Consider the following 15,762-nt stretch of genomic DNA (forward strand, 5'->3'; position numbering starts at 1 on the left):
CACAGGGTCCTTTATTCCCAGGGTCCTATGGTTCAAGTGCTGTATATATTTTAGGCCCTGTGTTTCAAGGGCCCTATATTCCCAGGGCCTTTTATCTTCTCATTGAAGTTTCGAGGAAGCTTATAATTTCTCAAAACTTACAGCTAGCATTATGCAAACTGCAAATATTAATCTTGATCCAAGCCATAATAAATTGTTTAGAAAACAGTCTTGCTGTCTGTCATTGTATGATATGCTATGAAAAAATGGACAAAATTCCAGGCTTCAAGATGCTAGTTTTGCTGCCATGTACTAAAAACGTCCTTTTGTCCATTCTGTGGGTCACACAGTGTTAACAACTCAACAAGTATGAATTAAAGTATGTAGTTTGTACATAAGAGGTGGCTATGAGCTTCCATTGCTTGTTAGTTACATTACCTCTGTGGTGCCAATGGAAAACTAAAGAAGTGACCAAACAGACTTCAGACACAAAACAGGACATTACTGAATGATCAGAATTTGGGCTGAGCAGAAAACTGCATACATTTTAGTACTGGTCATGTACCCCTGCTGTCAGTAAAGACTCGGGAATAGCGGTCAGAGGTGAGATGAGAGCAGTTCAGCAGTAACTGACTCAGTCCAGACTGTAACCAACAGCCATTACTGTAATCAGCAAAGTCAGTCAGGGTTGTTAGTGTTTCTGGGAAAGTCATGACCCTTTGGCCATTGTAGTCAATTTGTCAGAAAATCAGTTTAAATGACCTCCGTTAACTTACAGTCATGACCGCTCCAAAATCAACAGCTAGCAGGCATATGACCCCTCATTTTTCAAAGTACTGGGGCGATGCATCAACATCTTTTCAATCAGACAGTTAAAGTTGGGGTCCTAATAGAATCTCAGAGTTTTCACTGCTTGGGAATTGAAATGGAGCTCAGTAATCCAAAGTTTTTGAGCACAAACTAATATTAATGGATTTGGTCAGAGGTCATGTTAGCAGACTGTGTGAAATGTACTAAATATTGGTTGCGGTATTTTTTTACTATTATCTTCGCTTAGATTGATTTGGTAATGTTATAACATAATTGTTAAGACACTTTGCAATGGTAGGCTGAATATAGAGCTGAGGGTTTGTGTTAGTTGGTCAACCATCCAGTTGTCTGTCAGTCATTTGGCCTACTAGCATGTTATGGGCCACGTTTTTGAGCCCATTTGGAGGTGTTGAAGTTTTAACATTTAGCTGGTTTAGCTGTACATTTCAGCCGTAAAAGCTCAGCAGTAGTACAGTATCAGATTACTGTCAATTGAGAAGAGTTTTTTTTTTCTTGCTAACGTCTCATTGTCTGCCTTTGAATGATGGGCTTGAACCGTATTACTTAGGCTGCTCCATATGGTCAACATATTTCATGTGAAGACACACAGACAAAGTAATTGGTGAGCACTTTTCACTGCCTGTGTGTCATATGTTAGGATTAACGTTTAATGGCAGGAATGACATTGGACAGCCCTCAGTTCTACAAAGGGGAATTCCATAGCAGCTGAGGCTGACTGTTAACCATCGCAGAGGCTTATGTGCATGTGCTGGGGTGGAGGGGTGCATGTAATATACAATATATGTATAAACACTTGTCGGTGTCCAACTTTTCTTCCAAAATCAGAAAGTAAGGGGAATTCCAAAATTTTCCAGAGAAACTCATTAAGTCAGAGTACTGGCGATGGGAACCAAAGGTCCTATCATTAGTTTTATGCCTCTGAGAGTGTCCTCATAGAAAGTTATTACTGGTTGCGAATGCTTTGCATGATGCCTGAAGCACTGTTTTAGGATAGTATTTGGCCTACAGTGATTTTTCTTTATCAGTTCATGGTGGAGGTCATACAAGCTGTTGTAAGACAAAAAGTCCCAAATGAATACATATTTTTTTTGGATTCAACATGATTTTACCATTATCAACATTAATTATAAAACTCAGAAGATATGTGTAGCTTCACTGGTTGTTTCCAATAGTAAATAAAATTCATATATATGTGTTGTGGCCTGTTGTTCATATATATTCATATATATGTGTTGTGTTCCTGTCACTACCACCAGAAAGAAAAACAGAATATTTGGCACCTTTTTCAACAATTAACCATTTCACATCAAAACTTCTTAACTATGCAGAAATGTGTCAAATCTGTTGATTTACCCTTTAATAAAGACTCTTTTCCACCTTAAATGGTGCAGCAGTTACATTCTGGTTGAGATTTAAGGTAGACCTGGAAAATTCAAAGAAGAAGCTCCGAATGAGAAACTGACTTCAGCCTCGTAAAAACTCAAACATTGAAAGAAATTTTTCAAGAAACTGTTCCACTTTTATGGAGAGGTTTCATGCTGGAGATGCGAGAAAAGTGACTATAGCTGAGCTAAAGCTTAAAACAGAATAAAGTTTGTCTGCTTTTTCATTTATATCATATTATTTGCCCTACACTAGTACATCAACACATACTGAGACATATTTACAGTAAAGATGGTAAAACATTACTTCAATAAAATGGACATAAAAGGTTGTGGCTCTGAAGGTGGTTTGATTTTTGTTGAAAGGACAAAATGGCTACTAACATTTGGGTTGCCAACCCCAGCACTAGATGTTGGAACATTGCTGTGGGGTTTTCACTGAGCTTTAAGAGCTTTAGTGAAGTCAGATGTTAGATGATTAGTTCTGGATCACAAATCTCATCCCAAAGTTATTGGATGGAGCTCCATGACCGCAGAGAACGCAGTTCCACTGCCCCGCAGCCCAATGCTGGGGTGCTGTTTACCTCTTTAGCCAACGCTTGTCATTGGGCAAGGTGACCTTAAGCTAACGAGTGGCCCCTGCAGAGTGTCCCATTCTATTGGCAATGTTGTTCAAGGGAAATAATACAAGTGCATGGTTGTTTCAGCAGTAGGTGCAACTTAAAGTAGCTGAATTCATTAATTAGAAGGGCTTTTGGACACTTTTGGACATTTAGTGTAGGCTATTTTCAGGTGCGAAAGGTCATCTAGTAGCATAGAATATGTGTGTTAGGTGTTTCTTTCTTTCTTTCTTTCTTTCTTTAATTTTTTTATAAACTTCTGGCTTTTCACTCACTCTCCTGCTTGAGAGTCATAAAGGCTGAATTGTAGTGCATGGTAATCCATCAGATGTGTGTTTGCCAAGTCACCAGATTTACTGCAGAAAAACAAACACTAAAAGCGCGTCGCCATCTTTAGGGTTACGTTTCAGCTCATAACTCACCTCGTGTGCTCCTGGCATCTTAAGCCCCCATGCAGCCACTTTTGCCTGGCAACCCGATTTATTATAGCACCCCTGACCTGTGTTGGTGCGGGAGTGACAATGTCATACGTTCACAATGGTATAAAAAATAAATAAGAAGGGAAAAAAAACATTCGATGACAAATCGCTGCTGATGACAAAGCCTAGCATAGAGAGCTAGACCTCGTGTTGAGGGATAAATGTGGAATGGCAGGACAGAGGCGTCGTGTGTTCACGCTGCAGAGTGTGTGTGTGTGTGTGTGTGTGTGTGTGTGTGTGTGGGCGCTACCTCATCACAACCTCATCCATCAAGCAGGAACTATTTGACCTCATAGACCTTGGGGACACTGTTTGGAATGTTGCTCCAGACCCCTAGAGAACAGCCCTCTCAGAATAACCACATATATACAAGCTCATCACTCAATCACAAATAACTGACCTCTCTCACCCGCTCTCGCTCGCTCACTCTTTCTCCTGTCACTCACACTCACACATGGGTCTGTAAGTACGTATACATAACAATATGACACATATGTATTACATTTATTTAAGTATAAATGTGCAATAAAACACTTTGATATGTGTTCGGATAAAACGTCTATCTCTCTTTTTTTTTTACGAAACTGAAAATATACACTATATTGCCAAAAGTATTCATCCAAATCATTGGATTCAGGTGTTCCAATCACTTCCATGGCCACATGTGTATGAAACCAAGCCCCTAGGCCTGCAGACTGCTTCTACAGACATTAGTGAAAGAATGGGTCGCTCTCAGGAGCTCAGTGAATTCTAGCGTAGTACCGTGATCGGACACCACCTGTGCAAGTCCAGTCGTGAAATTTCCTCACTACTAAATATTCCACAGTCAGCTGTCAGTGGTATTATAACAGAGTGGAAGCAGTTGGGAATGACAGCAACTCAGCCACAAAGTGGTCAGCCAGGTAAAATGACAGAGCGGGGTCAGTGGATGCTGAGGCGAATAGGGCACAGATGTCGCCAACTTTCTGCAGAGTCTATCGCTACAGACCTCCAAGCTTCATGTGACCTTCAGATTAGCTCAAGAACAGCGTAGAGAGCTTCATGGAATGGGTTTCCATGGTCAAGCAGCTGCATCCAAGCCTTACATCACCATGTGCAATGTAAAAGTACCATTTTGGAGAGTATGTTGCAACAGTGCTATGTATTATATGTGTATGTAAGTACCTACATCTAAGAATAATATGGCCTGCATGTTTTATACATGTATGTTTACATATGTGTAAATATAAGTCAATGACACATAAGGTTTTCAAAATGACAATTTTTATTTGGATTTTTTTTACTAAATGACTTTTGTGATTGCTTACTCAACATATATAGTTTTTTTGCAACTGAACTCTTCACATAGGCCTATATATATAGGAAACCATCAAATGCCTTTAGAAACAGCCATTGGTCACCTGTTAAATCATTAGGATCCTTTGCACTGTGATATGAACCCATTAAAAAAGCCAAAATTCATCACAAATCCATTAGGAATCAACAGAACCACTGGTTTCTGGTTTTTTTCCACTCACGACTATGCTGGTGCTGACTCCACTTGTACTGTGACTTTCTTACAAAGTGAGAACTTTGTCCTGTAAATGTACAAAAACAAGCATTATTGTCTCACAGATCCATACAAGTGTAACCACGGTCTGGACACAGGACAGTGACATATCTGTCATAAACATATTTGTCTATATTAGCTCTCACTCTCACTGATGGGCAGAGTGTTTTAGTGGGGTGGTCCTCTGTGTGTGTGTGTGTGTGTGTGTGTGTGTGAGACCATGTTGTCTGCTGGATCTCAGGGCTACACACTTAACCCAGAGGGACTCAGTGTTTCACTACTGCAGCATTGATAGTTACCTTCCCCTCTAAAACAGCCCCTTAAACAACCACCTGTCTCTCAGGGCTGTAACTGTATAGTCCACAGATTACTATTGTGTGGAAATGAGTACAGGACACTAGCCCAGTGTTTCACAGCACTGGGAGAGAGAGAGAGAGAGAGAGAGAGAGAGAGAGAGAGAGAGAGAGAGAGGAGGAGGAGGAGAGGAGAGAGAAAGAGGGTATTAAAGTATTAAAAGTCAAGTCTTAAATACTACATAACTGACTGACTGAAAGGCTTATAACCATTTCAGATCATGCTCGTTCACGAGTCCGCCAGCTCTGGCTGTGTGTGCTTCACCCCTGCCTAAGTGTGTCCGTCTTCTTTCTGTCCAGATCCAGCGGACCACACACCCCTCACCCCTACACCTTCCACACTGACGCTCTGTTTGAGGCCTTGGACGCGTTTATTTATGCGTTCGTTCTCCGCTCGTGCGGTTTTCCTTTCAGCGGATTGGGCGCGTTCGCGCGTCAGTCAAGCTGCTCTCCGGGTTTATTCCGTGCGGAGCTGAAGGCGGAGAAGGAGGACGTTCCGACTTTCCCACCCGCATTCCGTCTGGCCCCGCCCACTGCGCCAGGATTGGTCATTAGCGCCCCGCCTCCTGCTGTACACTCGGCTAGCAGTCTTCCAACAAGTCCTCCTGTAGGGCCCCTCCCACTTCTCTCTCCATAGACAGCTACACATCCACAGCACATGCATATGGATATGGATTTTATTAATAACTTCAGCACGTATAATGTAACTGCGCACAGCCATCAAATCAGAGTCATTCAGACTTTAAGGAGTGATTTGGTGTGAAACTTGCCAAGTCAGAATGGTTCTCAGTTCACAGTGGGGGTGATAGGAACCAGACGTCCGAGGAGTTTAATGCAGTCAATGAGACGTTGTTTTACTATAGTTTTGAGAAAAGGTTTCGGCCTAAAATGTATTTTGTAATCCATTTGTGGTGGAGAGGTGGACACAGGGCATTTGGGGGCAGGGAACCAGCCCTGTGACCAGAAGGTTGCTGGTTCAATCCCCTTGGTTGACAGTCCAGGACTGAAGTGCCCTAAACACCTAAGCAAGACACCTAACCCCCAGCTGCTCCCTGGGTGCTTTGGATGAGGGCTACCCACTGCTGTGGGCAATTGTGCTCACTGCCCCCTAGTGAGTGAGTGTGTGTGAGTGTGTGAGTGTGTGGGTGGGTGTGTGTGTGTGTGTGTGTGTGTGTGTGTGTGTGTGTGTGTGTGTGTGTGTCACTGCATGGATGGGTTAAATGCAGAGGTCTAGTTCCACAGTGTGCAAAACGCTGATAATTCTGAATTCAATTCAGTTGTGAGGAGTAAAATAGTACCCAGAGAAAGTTGGCTTTTCATTTTTAACACTAATTTAACATCACAAGTAAGAGCTTGTAGGTTCGCTGGTCGTTTTGTACAGTAAATGGAACGTTTGTGATGTAGACATTGCGACTCCTGGTTCCGATCACCACCACTGTAAAGACATCGAAATGGGCACGTTTCTCTTCAGTGCACTTTTTCATGATAAACCACTCTGAATAAGTTTGTTTACATCTGAACAAGTGACATAAATCCATAAAATCCAGTGGAATTCCTCTTTAACACAAGATCATTTGTAGATTATTTGTGTTGTTTTGATTTGATCATTGTTATTGGAATTTTTGCGTTGACCTGCCTTGAGTAAAATAGCGCCGCGTTAGAGCTCACTACTGAGACGAACAGGGTGGGGGACAGCCGGCATGAATATGCTTAAAAAGACGGTTCTTCAAGGGCTCTTTAGGGTTAAGAGAATGGTTCTACATGGAACCATAAGCAATCAAAGAACAGTTTCGTATCTAAAAGCTTCTTTGCATCATGAAAGTTTTGTTTGGATTGATGGAGAATGTGCTGTAGATGGTTCTATATAGAACCTTTTTGAAAAGCGTTCTTCAATCATGACAAGCTTGACATTGTAACAGTAAAAGAACCCTTTTTGGTGTTATAAAGAACTATTTTAAAAAGGTTCTATGTAGAACCATTTACAGCACATTCTCTATCGATTTAAAGAACCCTTCCAATATGCAAAGGGTTCTTTGAGTCTTCATAGCTCTACATAGAACCACTTTTTTTAACTGAAGAACCACCTTTTTTCAGTGGAACCATGAACACTCAAGGAACCCTTTGCATGCTTATAAGGTTCTTTGCATAGTGAAATGGTTCTTCAGACTGATAGAGAATGTGCTGTAGATGGTTCTACATAGAACCTTTTTAAAAGAGTTCTTTATGATGACAAAAAGGATTCTTTTACTGTTACAATGTCCAGCTTGTCATAATACAAGAACCCTTTGGGTGCTGTATAGAACCCTTTGGTTCTATATAGAACCTTTTAAAAGTGTTCTATAGAACACCACATCAACAGTGTTACAATGTCAAGCTTGTCATAATAGAAGAACCCTTTTTGGTGCTATACAGAACCCTTTGGTTCTATATAGAACCTTTTTGAAAAGGGTTCTGTACAGCACCAAAAAAAGGTTCTTCTATTATGACAAGCGTAACATTGTTACATGGTGTTATATAACATTAGAACTCTTTTAAAAGGTTCTATATAGAACCATTTACAGCACATTCTATATTAATCCGAAGAACCACTGATCGACATGCTGATTTTGGCTCAGCGTGCATTCCTAGCCAATCCTATAGCGGTGGGCGGGGCTTGTTGGAATACGGGCGGGAAAAAAATCCGAGGAGGAGCTGAGAGGGAAAAAAACAAAAACAATCCGTGCCGAACGCCATCTTGATTCCAGTGTAGTTTTCCCCTGAATGAGGACGGGGAGCCAGCGCTCTGGGTTCGAGGAGGAGGCGGGCGGAAAGTCTCTCGACATTTATTATTCGCAGCAGGTTGGCAGTCGAAAGTGTCAGATAGTCTTCGAGGACAGTCGACCGACACGACTCGTACTTACCGGAGCCGTTTCTACGAGCGGGCTTGGAGCGCGGTAGGAAGGAGCCCGGGACGAGCCAGGTCGGTCGGACTGGCTCCGACTGATAACGCACTTTTACTCGGCTCGGCTGTGAGCTGCGCTGCGCTAGCCCGCTGACTACAGGCGCTCTGGAAACCAACGCGCACGGTTAACGTTATAACGTCCGTTTCGAGCAACACGTCCGCGCCTTTAGCATTTCGGCGAAGACTTGGCCACTTTTGCGGTGACGTTCTCGCCTGACAGTTAATTCCTTCCTTTGCTGGCTAGATTTGGGACAATATAACGCTGGGTTATTTCTTGGATGTTGTCGTTGCTTCTGTCTTTCTAACACCAGGAGGACGGTATGGATTTACCCGTGTGGTCACCACCACCATCATCATTATTGCCTTCCTCGAGTTGGAGGAATTAAGGAAATCTGTCGATCGAGATTAAAAGCCGACTGAGTTACTTAACCTACAGCCCTCCGCGTATTGAGGCGCTGACACAAAGACTTTATCACTGAGGAACCTACAGTACCGTGTCAGCCCGAGCAGCGGTAGCGTTTTCGCCAGAAACGTGATGTTCGTGATTTCGCTGGAAAAAACATTTAGGACATTAATGAAGTTGTAAGTTGAGAACCGACAGGAGCAGGTATCGTTGACGTTAGCCTGCCCGCTAACTCTGTGTTCTTCACGCCGATATCAACTTGTCACGCGTTTCTGAGGTGAAGCGCGAGGCGTTGTTTTTATTTGAGTCGTGTTAAAATGAACGGTCAGAAAACGTTCCACACCGCCGAGCTAGAGGACACAGACGAGCTTGTTGCTGTGGCGGTTTGACGGACAGACGAACTTTTTTAACATTATTTTTATCCTCGTTCGCGTCTTCACCCAAACAAGCCGCGAAGCCCTGAACTGAGCATGTTTTCTCTCGGCGGTCCGGAGAGCCTCCAAAGCCGGAGAGGAGCCGGTCTGCTGGGGAGGAAGCTCCCAGCCTCCTGCTGAACGACCCTCTGCTGCTGTGTTTGTGTTCATTCATCGACGCTCGGGCAGCTTTTGCACGGACATAAAGCACCGAGTCGTGCTCTTTTTAGGATTTATTCCAGTGCAGGAATCCGCCTGGGGGAGGGCGACTGAGCATGGGGTCTGCAACCAAACTCGCCTTCGCCGTGTTCCTCATCTCCTGCTCCTCAGGTGGGTAACTGGCCGGCACATCTCCATTTAAACCACGCACACGCTTTTCTCCTCCACCACCATGATCGCACCCACGTGACCTCGTGCCTGTAATCTGTAATCTGTGTCACGTCATTCCCACTGGAATCAGTTCTCCAGAATGCCTGTTATTCACTGCTCTCCTCCGCTTTAGGGGACTGTAGGTGACCGTGAGGGGCTTGTATAGAATATTTCGACCCTTTGCTGGTTAAAGCGGGGCACGGGGCTTGTTTGGTGCTCGAGGTTTTTGCTCCGTGAATCGGATTATGTGGTGCAGCGTTTGCACACAGCAGAGTTTAAATAGCAACAGCGCGCACTAAAGCCTGTTGCGTTGGCCTGCGTGTAACCTAGCAGGCCTTTAAAAAACCCTGGTCGCGAAGGAGGGTTGGGTTCTTCTGCCTTCACGAACAGCAGATGCATTTAGCTAGAACTGCTGTTCTGATGAGGAATCGCGAGCAGCTCCGATCTTCCTCTGCAAAACTTAGGCTGGATGATTTTTAAAGCAGAGCAGAATTTCTCCTCTTTATGTAGTTTATATTCGGGTCTGTACGAAACGCTGTTCTGTGTTCTAGATTCTAATGTGCTCGGTCATCTGTTCTGTTTTATTGGCAGCATTCCACATTTGTGTATGTTCTAAATGATTTTCTCCAAGTTTTGTTTTATTACATTCTATTCCATGTTCTGTTGTAATCTATTGAGTGGAATTCTTCTATTTACATATTCTATTGAGCGGAATTCTTCTATTTACATATTCTAGTCTATTGAGCAGAATTCTTCTATTTACATATTCTATTGAACGGAGTTCCTCTATTTACATATTCTATTCTAGTCTATTGAACGGAGTTCCTCTATTTACATATTCTATTCTAGTCTATTGAACGGAGTTCCTCTATTTACATATTCTATTCTAGTCTATTGAGCAGAATTCTTCTATTTACATATTCTATTGAGCGGAATTCTTCTATTTACATATTCTATTGAGCGGAATTCTTCTGTTTACATATTCTATTCTAGTCTGTTGAACAGAGTTCCTCTATTTACATATTCTATTCTAGTCTATTGAACAGAGTTCCTCTATTTACATATTCTATTCTAGTCTATTGAACGGAGTTCCTCTATTTACATATTCTATTCTAGTCTATTGAACGGAGTTCCTCTATTTACATATTCTATTCTAGTCTATTGAACGGAGTTCCTCTATTTACATATTCTATTCTAGTCTACTGAACGGAGTTCCTCTATTTACATATTCTATTCTAGTCTGTTGAGCAGAATTCTTCTATTTACATATTCTATTGAGCGGAATTCTTCTGTTTACATATTCTATTCTAGTCTATTGAGCAGAATTCTTCTATTTACATATTCTATTCTAGTCTGTTGAACGGAATTCTTCTATTTACATATTCTATTCTAGTCTATTGAACAGAGTTCTTCTATTTACATATTCCGTTCTAGTCTATTAAGCGGAATTCTTCTATTTACATATTCTATTCTAATCTGTTGAACGGAATTCTTCTATTTACATATTCTATTCTAGTCTGTTGAACGGAATTCTTCTATTTACATATCCTATTCTAATTCTGTTCTAGTCAGTTGAGCAGAATTCTTCTATTTACATGTTCTATTGTAGTCTATTGAGCAGAATTCTTCTATATTCATATTCTGTTGAGTGGAATTCTTCTATTTACATATTCTAGTCTATTGAGCAGAATTCTTCTATTTACATATTCTATTGAACGGAGTTCCTCTATTTACATATTCTATTCTAGTCTATTGAACGGAGTTCCTCTATTTACATATTCTATTCTAGTCTATTGAACGGAGTTCCTCTATTTACATATTCTATTCTAGTCTATTGAGCAGAATTCTTCTATTTACATATTCTATTGAGCGGAATTCTTCTATTTACATATTCTATTGAGCGGAATTCTTCTGTTTACATATTCTATTCTAGTCTGTTGAACAGAGTTCCTCTATTTACATATTCTATTCTAGTCTATTGAACAGAGTTCCTCTATTTACATATTCTATTCTAGTCTATTGAATGGAGTTCCTCTATTTACGTATTCTATTCTAGTCTATTGAACGGAATTCTTCTGTTTACATATTCTATTCTAGTCTATTGAGCAGAATTCTTCTATTTACATATTCTATTCTAGTCTGTTGAACGGAATTCTTCTATTTACATATTCTATTCTAGTCTATTGAACAGAGTTCTTCTATTTACATATTCTGTTCTAGTCTATTAAGCGGAATTCTTCTATTTACATATTCTATTCTAATCTGTTGAACGGAATTCTTCTATTTACATATTCTATTCTAGTCTGTTGAACGGAATTCTTCTATTTACATATCCTATTCTAATTCTGTTCTAGTCAGTTGAGCAGAATTCTTCTATTTACATGTTCTATTGTAGTCTATTGAGCAGAATTCTTCTATATTCATATTCTGTTGAGTGGAATTCTTCTATTTACATATTCTATTCTAGTCTGTTGAACGGAATTCTTCTATTTACATATTCTATTCTAGTCTGTTGAACAGAGTTCTTCTATTTACATATTCTGTTCTAGTCTATTAAGCGGAATTCTTCTATTTACATATTCTATTCTAGTCTGTTGAACGGAATTCTTCTAATTACCTATTCTATTCTAGTCTGTTGAACGGAATTCTTCTATTTACATATCCTATTCTAATTCTGTTCTAGTCAGTTGAGCAGAATTCTTCTATTTACATGTTCTATTGTAGTCTATTGAGCAGAATTCTTCTATATACATATTCTGTTGAGTGGGATTCTTATATTTACCTATTTTGTTGAGTGGAATTCTTCTATTTACATATTCTATTGAGCGGAATTCTTCTATTTACATAATCTATTCTAATTTATTGAGCGGAATTCTATTTAATATTCTGTTGTCTATTGAATGGAATTTCTCTATTTACATATTATGTTCTAGTCTATTGAGCAGAATTCTTCTATTTACATATTCTGTTCTAGACTGTTTAGCGGATTTCTTATATTTACATACTCTGTTGAGCGTAATTTTTCTATTTACATATTCTATTCTAATTTATTGAGCGGAATTTTTCGATGTATATATTCTATTCTAGTCTATTGAGCAGAATTCTTCTATTTACATATTCTATTCTAGTCTGTTGAGTGGAATTCTTCTGTTTACATATTCTGTTGAGCGGAATTCTTCTATTTACATATTCTATTCTAGTCTATTGAGCGGAATTCTTCCATTTACATGTTCTACATTCTGTTCTGCTCAGTTATATCGGCTGTTCTGTAGAGCAGAATTCTTCTGTTTTCTCTCCTCAGCAGTTTTGACCTTGACAGAGGATCAGAGGATTGCATGCACTCCTCAAGCGTCTTTCATTCTAGTGTTTCAGTATGTGGCGCTCTGTTCGAGGGTGTGTAACATGGTGCATGCATGGTTGTGTAATGCTGTGTGTGTGTGTGTGTGTCTGTGTGTGTGTGGACTGTAGAGTTGGGCTGGTGCCCAGAACAAGGTTAATTACACTTTCACTCTTCTCATGGAGGGAGGGATGGGATTAGATAAGAGCATAAGGGCAGAATCTAAGAGACATTTTTGGGACACGCAGAGAAAAGCATGTATTCCAGATATAAGGAATCAAGCTGTGGGGTGTGTATCTGTGTGAGCGACAGGGAGTCATATCAGTTGCCTGCCTGTTGCAGCCTGCTTGCTCAGCAGTTTTGCCCTTCCTATGAATACAGTTGCAGGATTTGAGATCAAAAGCTTTACAGACATACAGTGTAAGTGTGGTGCACACACGTAAACGGTTCTGATCACCTGACGCCTTCGTTTGAGTGTGGTGAGGGCTAGGGCTGCGTAACCTTGGCAGAATACTGTGCTACAACATAGTTTCATGGGAATATTCTTTTCAGCATAATATAAGCCTGAATATCAGCCTGGATTCTTTTTTCTTTTTTTAACCAAAGTGATTTACTCTTGTTGCAGCATCTGAATGTCTTTGCTGACAGAAATGTCATCTGGAGCATCTGTGATTGTGATTTTAAAAAGTAGTTTGATGAAGACGGTTACATACTGCAGCTCCCTGTTACATAAACATTGCGATATCAGTATATATTGTGCAGCCCTACAAATCCAAAACAGGCTGATCTCAGTTCACGACAGATGTGCAGGTAGGTAGGCTGATTTCTTCTGTAATAAAAGGTATTAATTAGAAGTTTGCCCTCCCTCTTTTGCTGCCGTAGCACTGTCTACTCTTCTGGGATGGCTTTACACTAGATTCTATAACAGTGCTTTGAGGATTTGATTTCATTCAGCATTAGTGAGGTCAAGTACTGATGTTGGATGATTAGTTCTGGATCACAAACGCTGCATAAGCACATCTCAAATGTATTGGATGGTGCTCCATCACTGTAGTTCCACTGCTCCACAACGCAGGCTTATACCCCTCTTGGCACTGGCCGTGGTGACTTCAAATTAGAAGGGTCTAGATAATTTTAACATATAGTGTATGTCTGGTGTGCTGTTTTATATCGTATCTTAATGTGACGCTTGTGTTGCGATGCTTACGCTGTGAAGCGGGTGTCATTATCCAGCCCTAACTGGTCTGTGCACGCCGTGTGCACTCGCTCAATTTAACCACAATTACACTGCTTTTTAAAGCTGCCTGACAGTTGGCTGCTCAAGGTGATCCTCTAAAGGCTGATGACACAAGTAAGAGTAATAGTATTACACAGCCCTGAACTTTGTCCTTGCCACTCTCAGGATTACACCAACGTTCTCATGAACCAGGCAATTGTACGCCAATGATTGGATGAGGGAACTGAAGCTTCCGGCTGGCAGAGCCTGTAATATGCAGTGCAATAAAACTTTTCATCTCCGAAATGGCAGCTTTATAGAAATGGGGGGAAATGTTCTTTATTGCATGTTGATGTGAGATTTTATTCCAAGTATTTTTGGGACTGTTTCAGGCGAAATGGTCACATGATGTAGAGGGCAGTTGACAATAAAACGTAAGCATTTAATGACGAGGCTTTAATATGATGGTGAAGTTGCGGTTCTGAAATCTGATTGGCTGAGCCATTTGTGGGGGGAGGGGGAAAACGGGCAAAATAATAGGAACTTTGGGCAAATTGGCTAAGGCTGGAGCTAATTTGGCTGGTGTTAAGAGACTTAAAAATCAGCAGCACACAAATGTAGCAGCAAACAGAGAAATATGTTTGAGTATATGTTTTATTTGATTAAAAAAAGGTGAGAAATCAGTAGTTTTGTGTTGGAGGCTGCATCTTTAGGTTTGGGCTGAAAGTGCAGTACAAAAAAAGATCTTTAGTTAAAAAAAAGTTCATTTTTTTCATTCCTGCACAGAAACTAATCGTGCAGAGAGCTCTATGAGTGTTCACGGTTGTGTATAGAACCCTTTTTCTTTACTAAAGAACCCTTGAAGAACAATCTTTTCCAAGTTTACATTTACATTTATGGCATTTGGCAGACGCTCCTATCCAGAGCGACTTACAATTTGATTATTTTTTACACAGGTAGGCAAAGGCAGTGTTAGGACTCTTGCCCAAGGACCCTTATTGGTATAGTGTAGGATGTTTGCCAAGGTGGGGATTGAACCCCAGTCTACAGCGTAGAAGGCAGAGATGTTACCCACTACACTAACCAACCACTACAGCTAACTGGTACAACCCTGGCTTCTTACACAAACCTGTGCCGACTTATTTATCTGAAAATATAAATACGCTCTTTCTGGACTTTGCTAACATCAGCTAGGCTAGTTAGCAGTAAAGCTCAATCACGTTCTTACAGCAACGTGTATTTGACAGCACATTCATATCAAGGCACTTGTGTGTTGGAGTGACCGTAACATTTTGTTTGTTTCAGTTAAGGCTGAAATGTTTAATTGAAATGTTAACACGTATAAGATGTATATCTTTCCTGACTTGCTGTGCTGAAACGGAGAAAGTTCCCGAATAGCGACTGCAGTATTCAAATACGGACACTGTGCATGATTAAACGAGCACTTGAGTCCCTGTTCATATCCCTAAAAAATACCTCGGTGTTGATAGTGTCACATTTCCCAAGCCTAGGCATGCGTTACCTGGCACACTGTTTGCTTCCTCAGGACAGCTAATTATAGGCCTCAGTGCTACAATGATCTTTTTTCCATTGCTGATTAGTGTTGTTGTACATAGTTATTAGAAGTGACAGCACATTTTACAGAATGGGAAGATGTTTTTGGACTGCAGGATCACAGTTGGCGACCTGGCTCTCGCTCGCTTGTTTCTGAAATAGGCCAAAGGTCTACAGCAGGCTTCATCCTCTTTAACTTAAGCCCACAGAGCTCTCTCAGACATATGCCAAGGTTAACGTAGCTCAGAAAATCCCTGCCCTCTAACACACACACGTTGGAAGGCTTCTGTTAGAGGGAGAGAGAGACAGGCAGGAATGGAGGCAGCTTAACTTTAT

At 40.9% G+C, this 15,762-nt stretch overlaps 1 protein-coding gene across 2 annotated transcripts in view; it reads left to right on the plus strand.

The window, feature by feature from the left end:
* The first annotated feature begins 7,835 nt into the window (after nt 1-7,835).
* The window catches only part of LOC108430016 (activin receptor type-2A), a 72,055-nt gene continuing 64,128 nt past the window's right edge, over nt 7,836-15,762 (plus strand). Inside the window, exon 1 of one of the 2 annotated variants that reach the window (XM_037536577.1) lies at nt 7,836-9,280. In XM_037536577.1, the coding sequence (XP_037392474.1) occupies nt 9,226-9,280 (55 nt within the window). In that variant the 5' untranslated portion in view covers nt 7,836-9,225. The remainder of the gene's footprint in view (nt 9,281-15,762) is intronic. The other variant, XM_017702151.2, reaches the window with a different exon arrangement.

The sequence above is a fragment of the Pygocentrus nattereri genome, chromosome 30 (assembly GCF_015220715.1).
Source record: "Pygocentrus nattereri isolate fPygNat1 chromosome 30, fPygNat1.pri, whole genome shotgun sequence".
Lineage (NCBI taxonomy): Eukaryota > Metazoa > Chordata > Actinopteri > Characiformes > Serrasalmidae > Pygocentrus > Pygocentrus nattereri.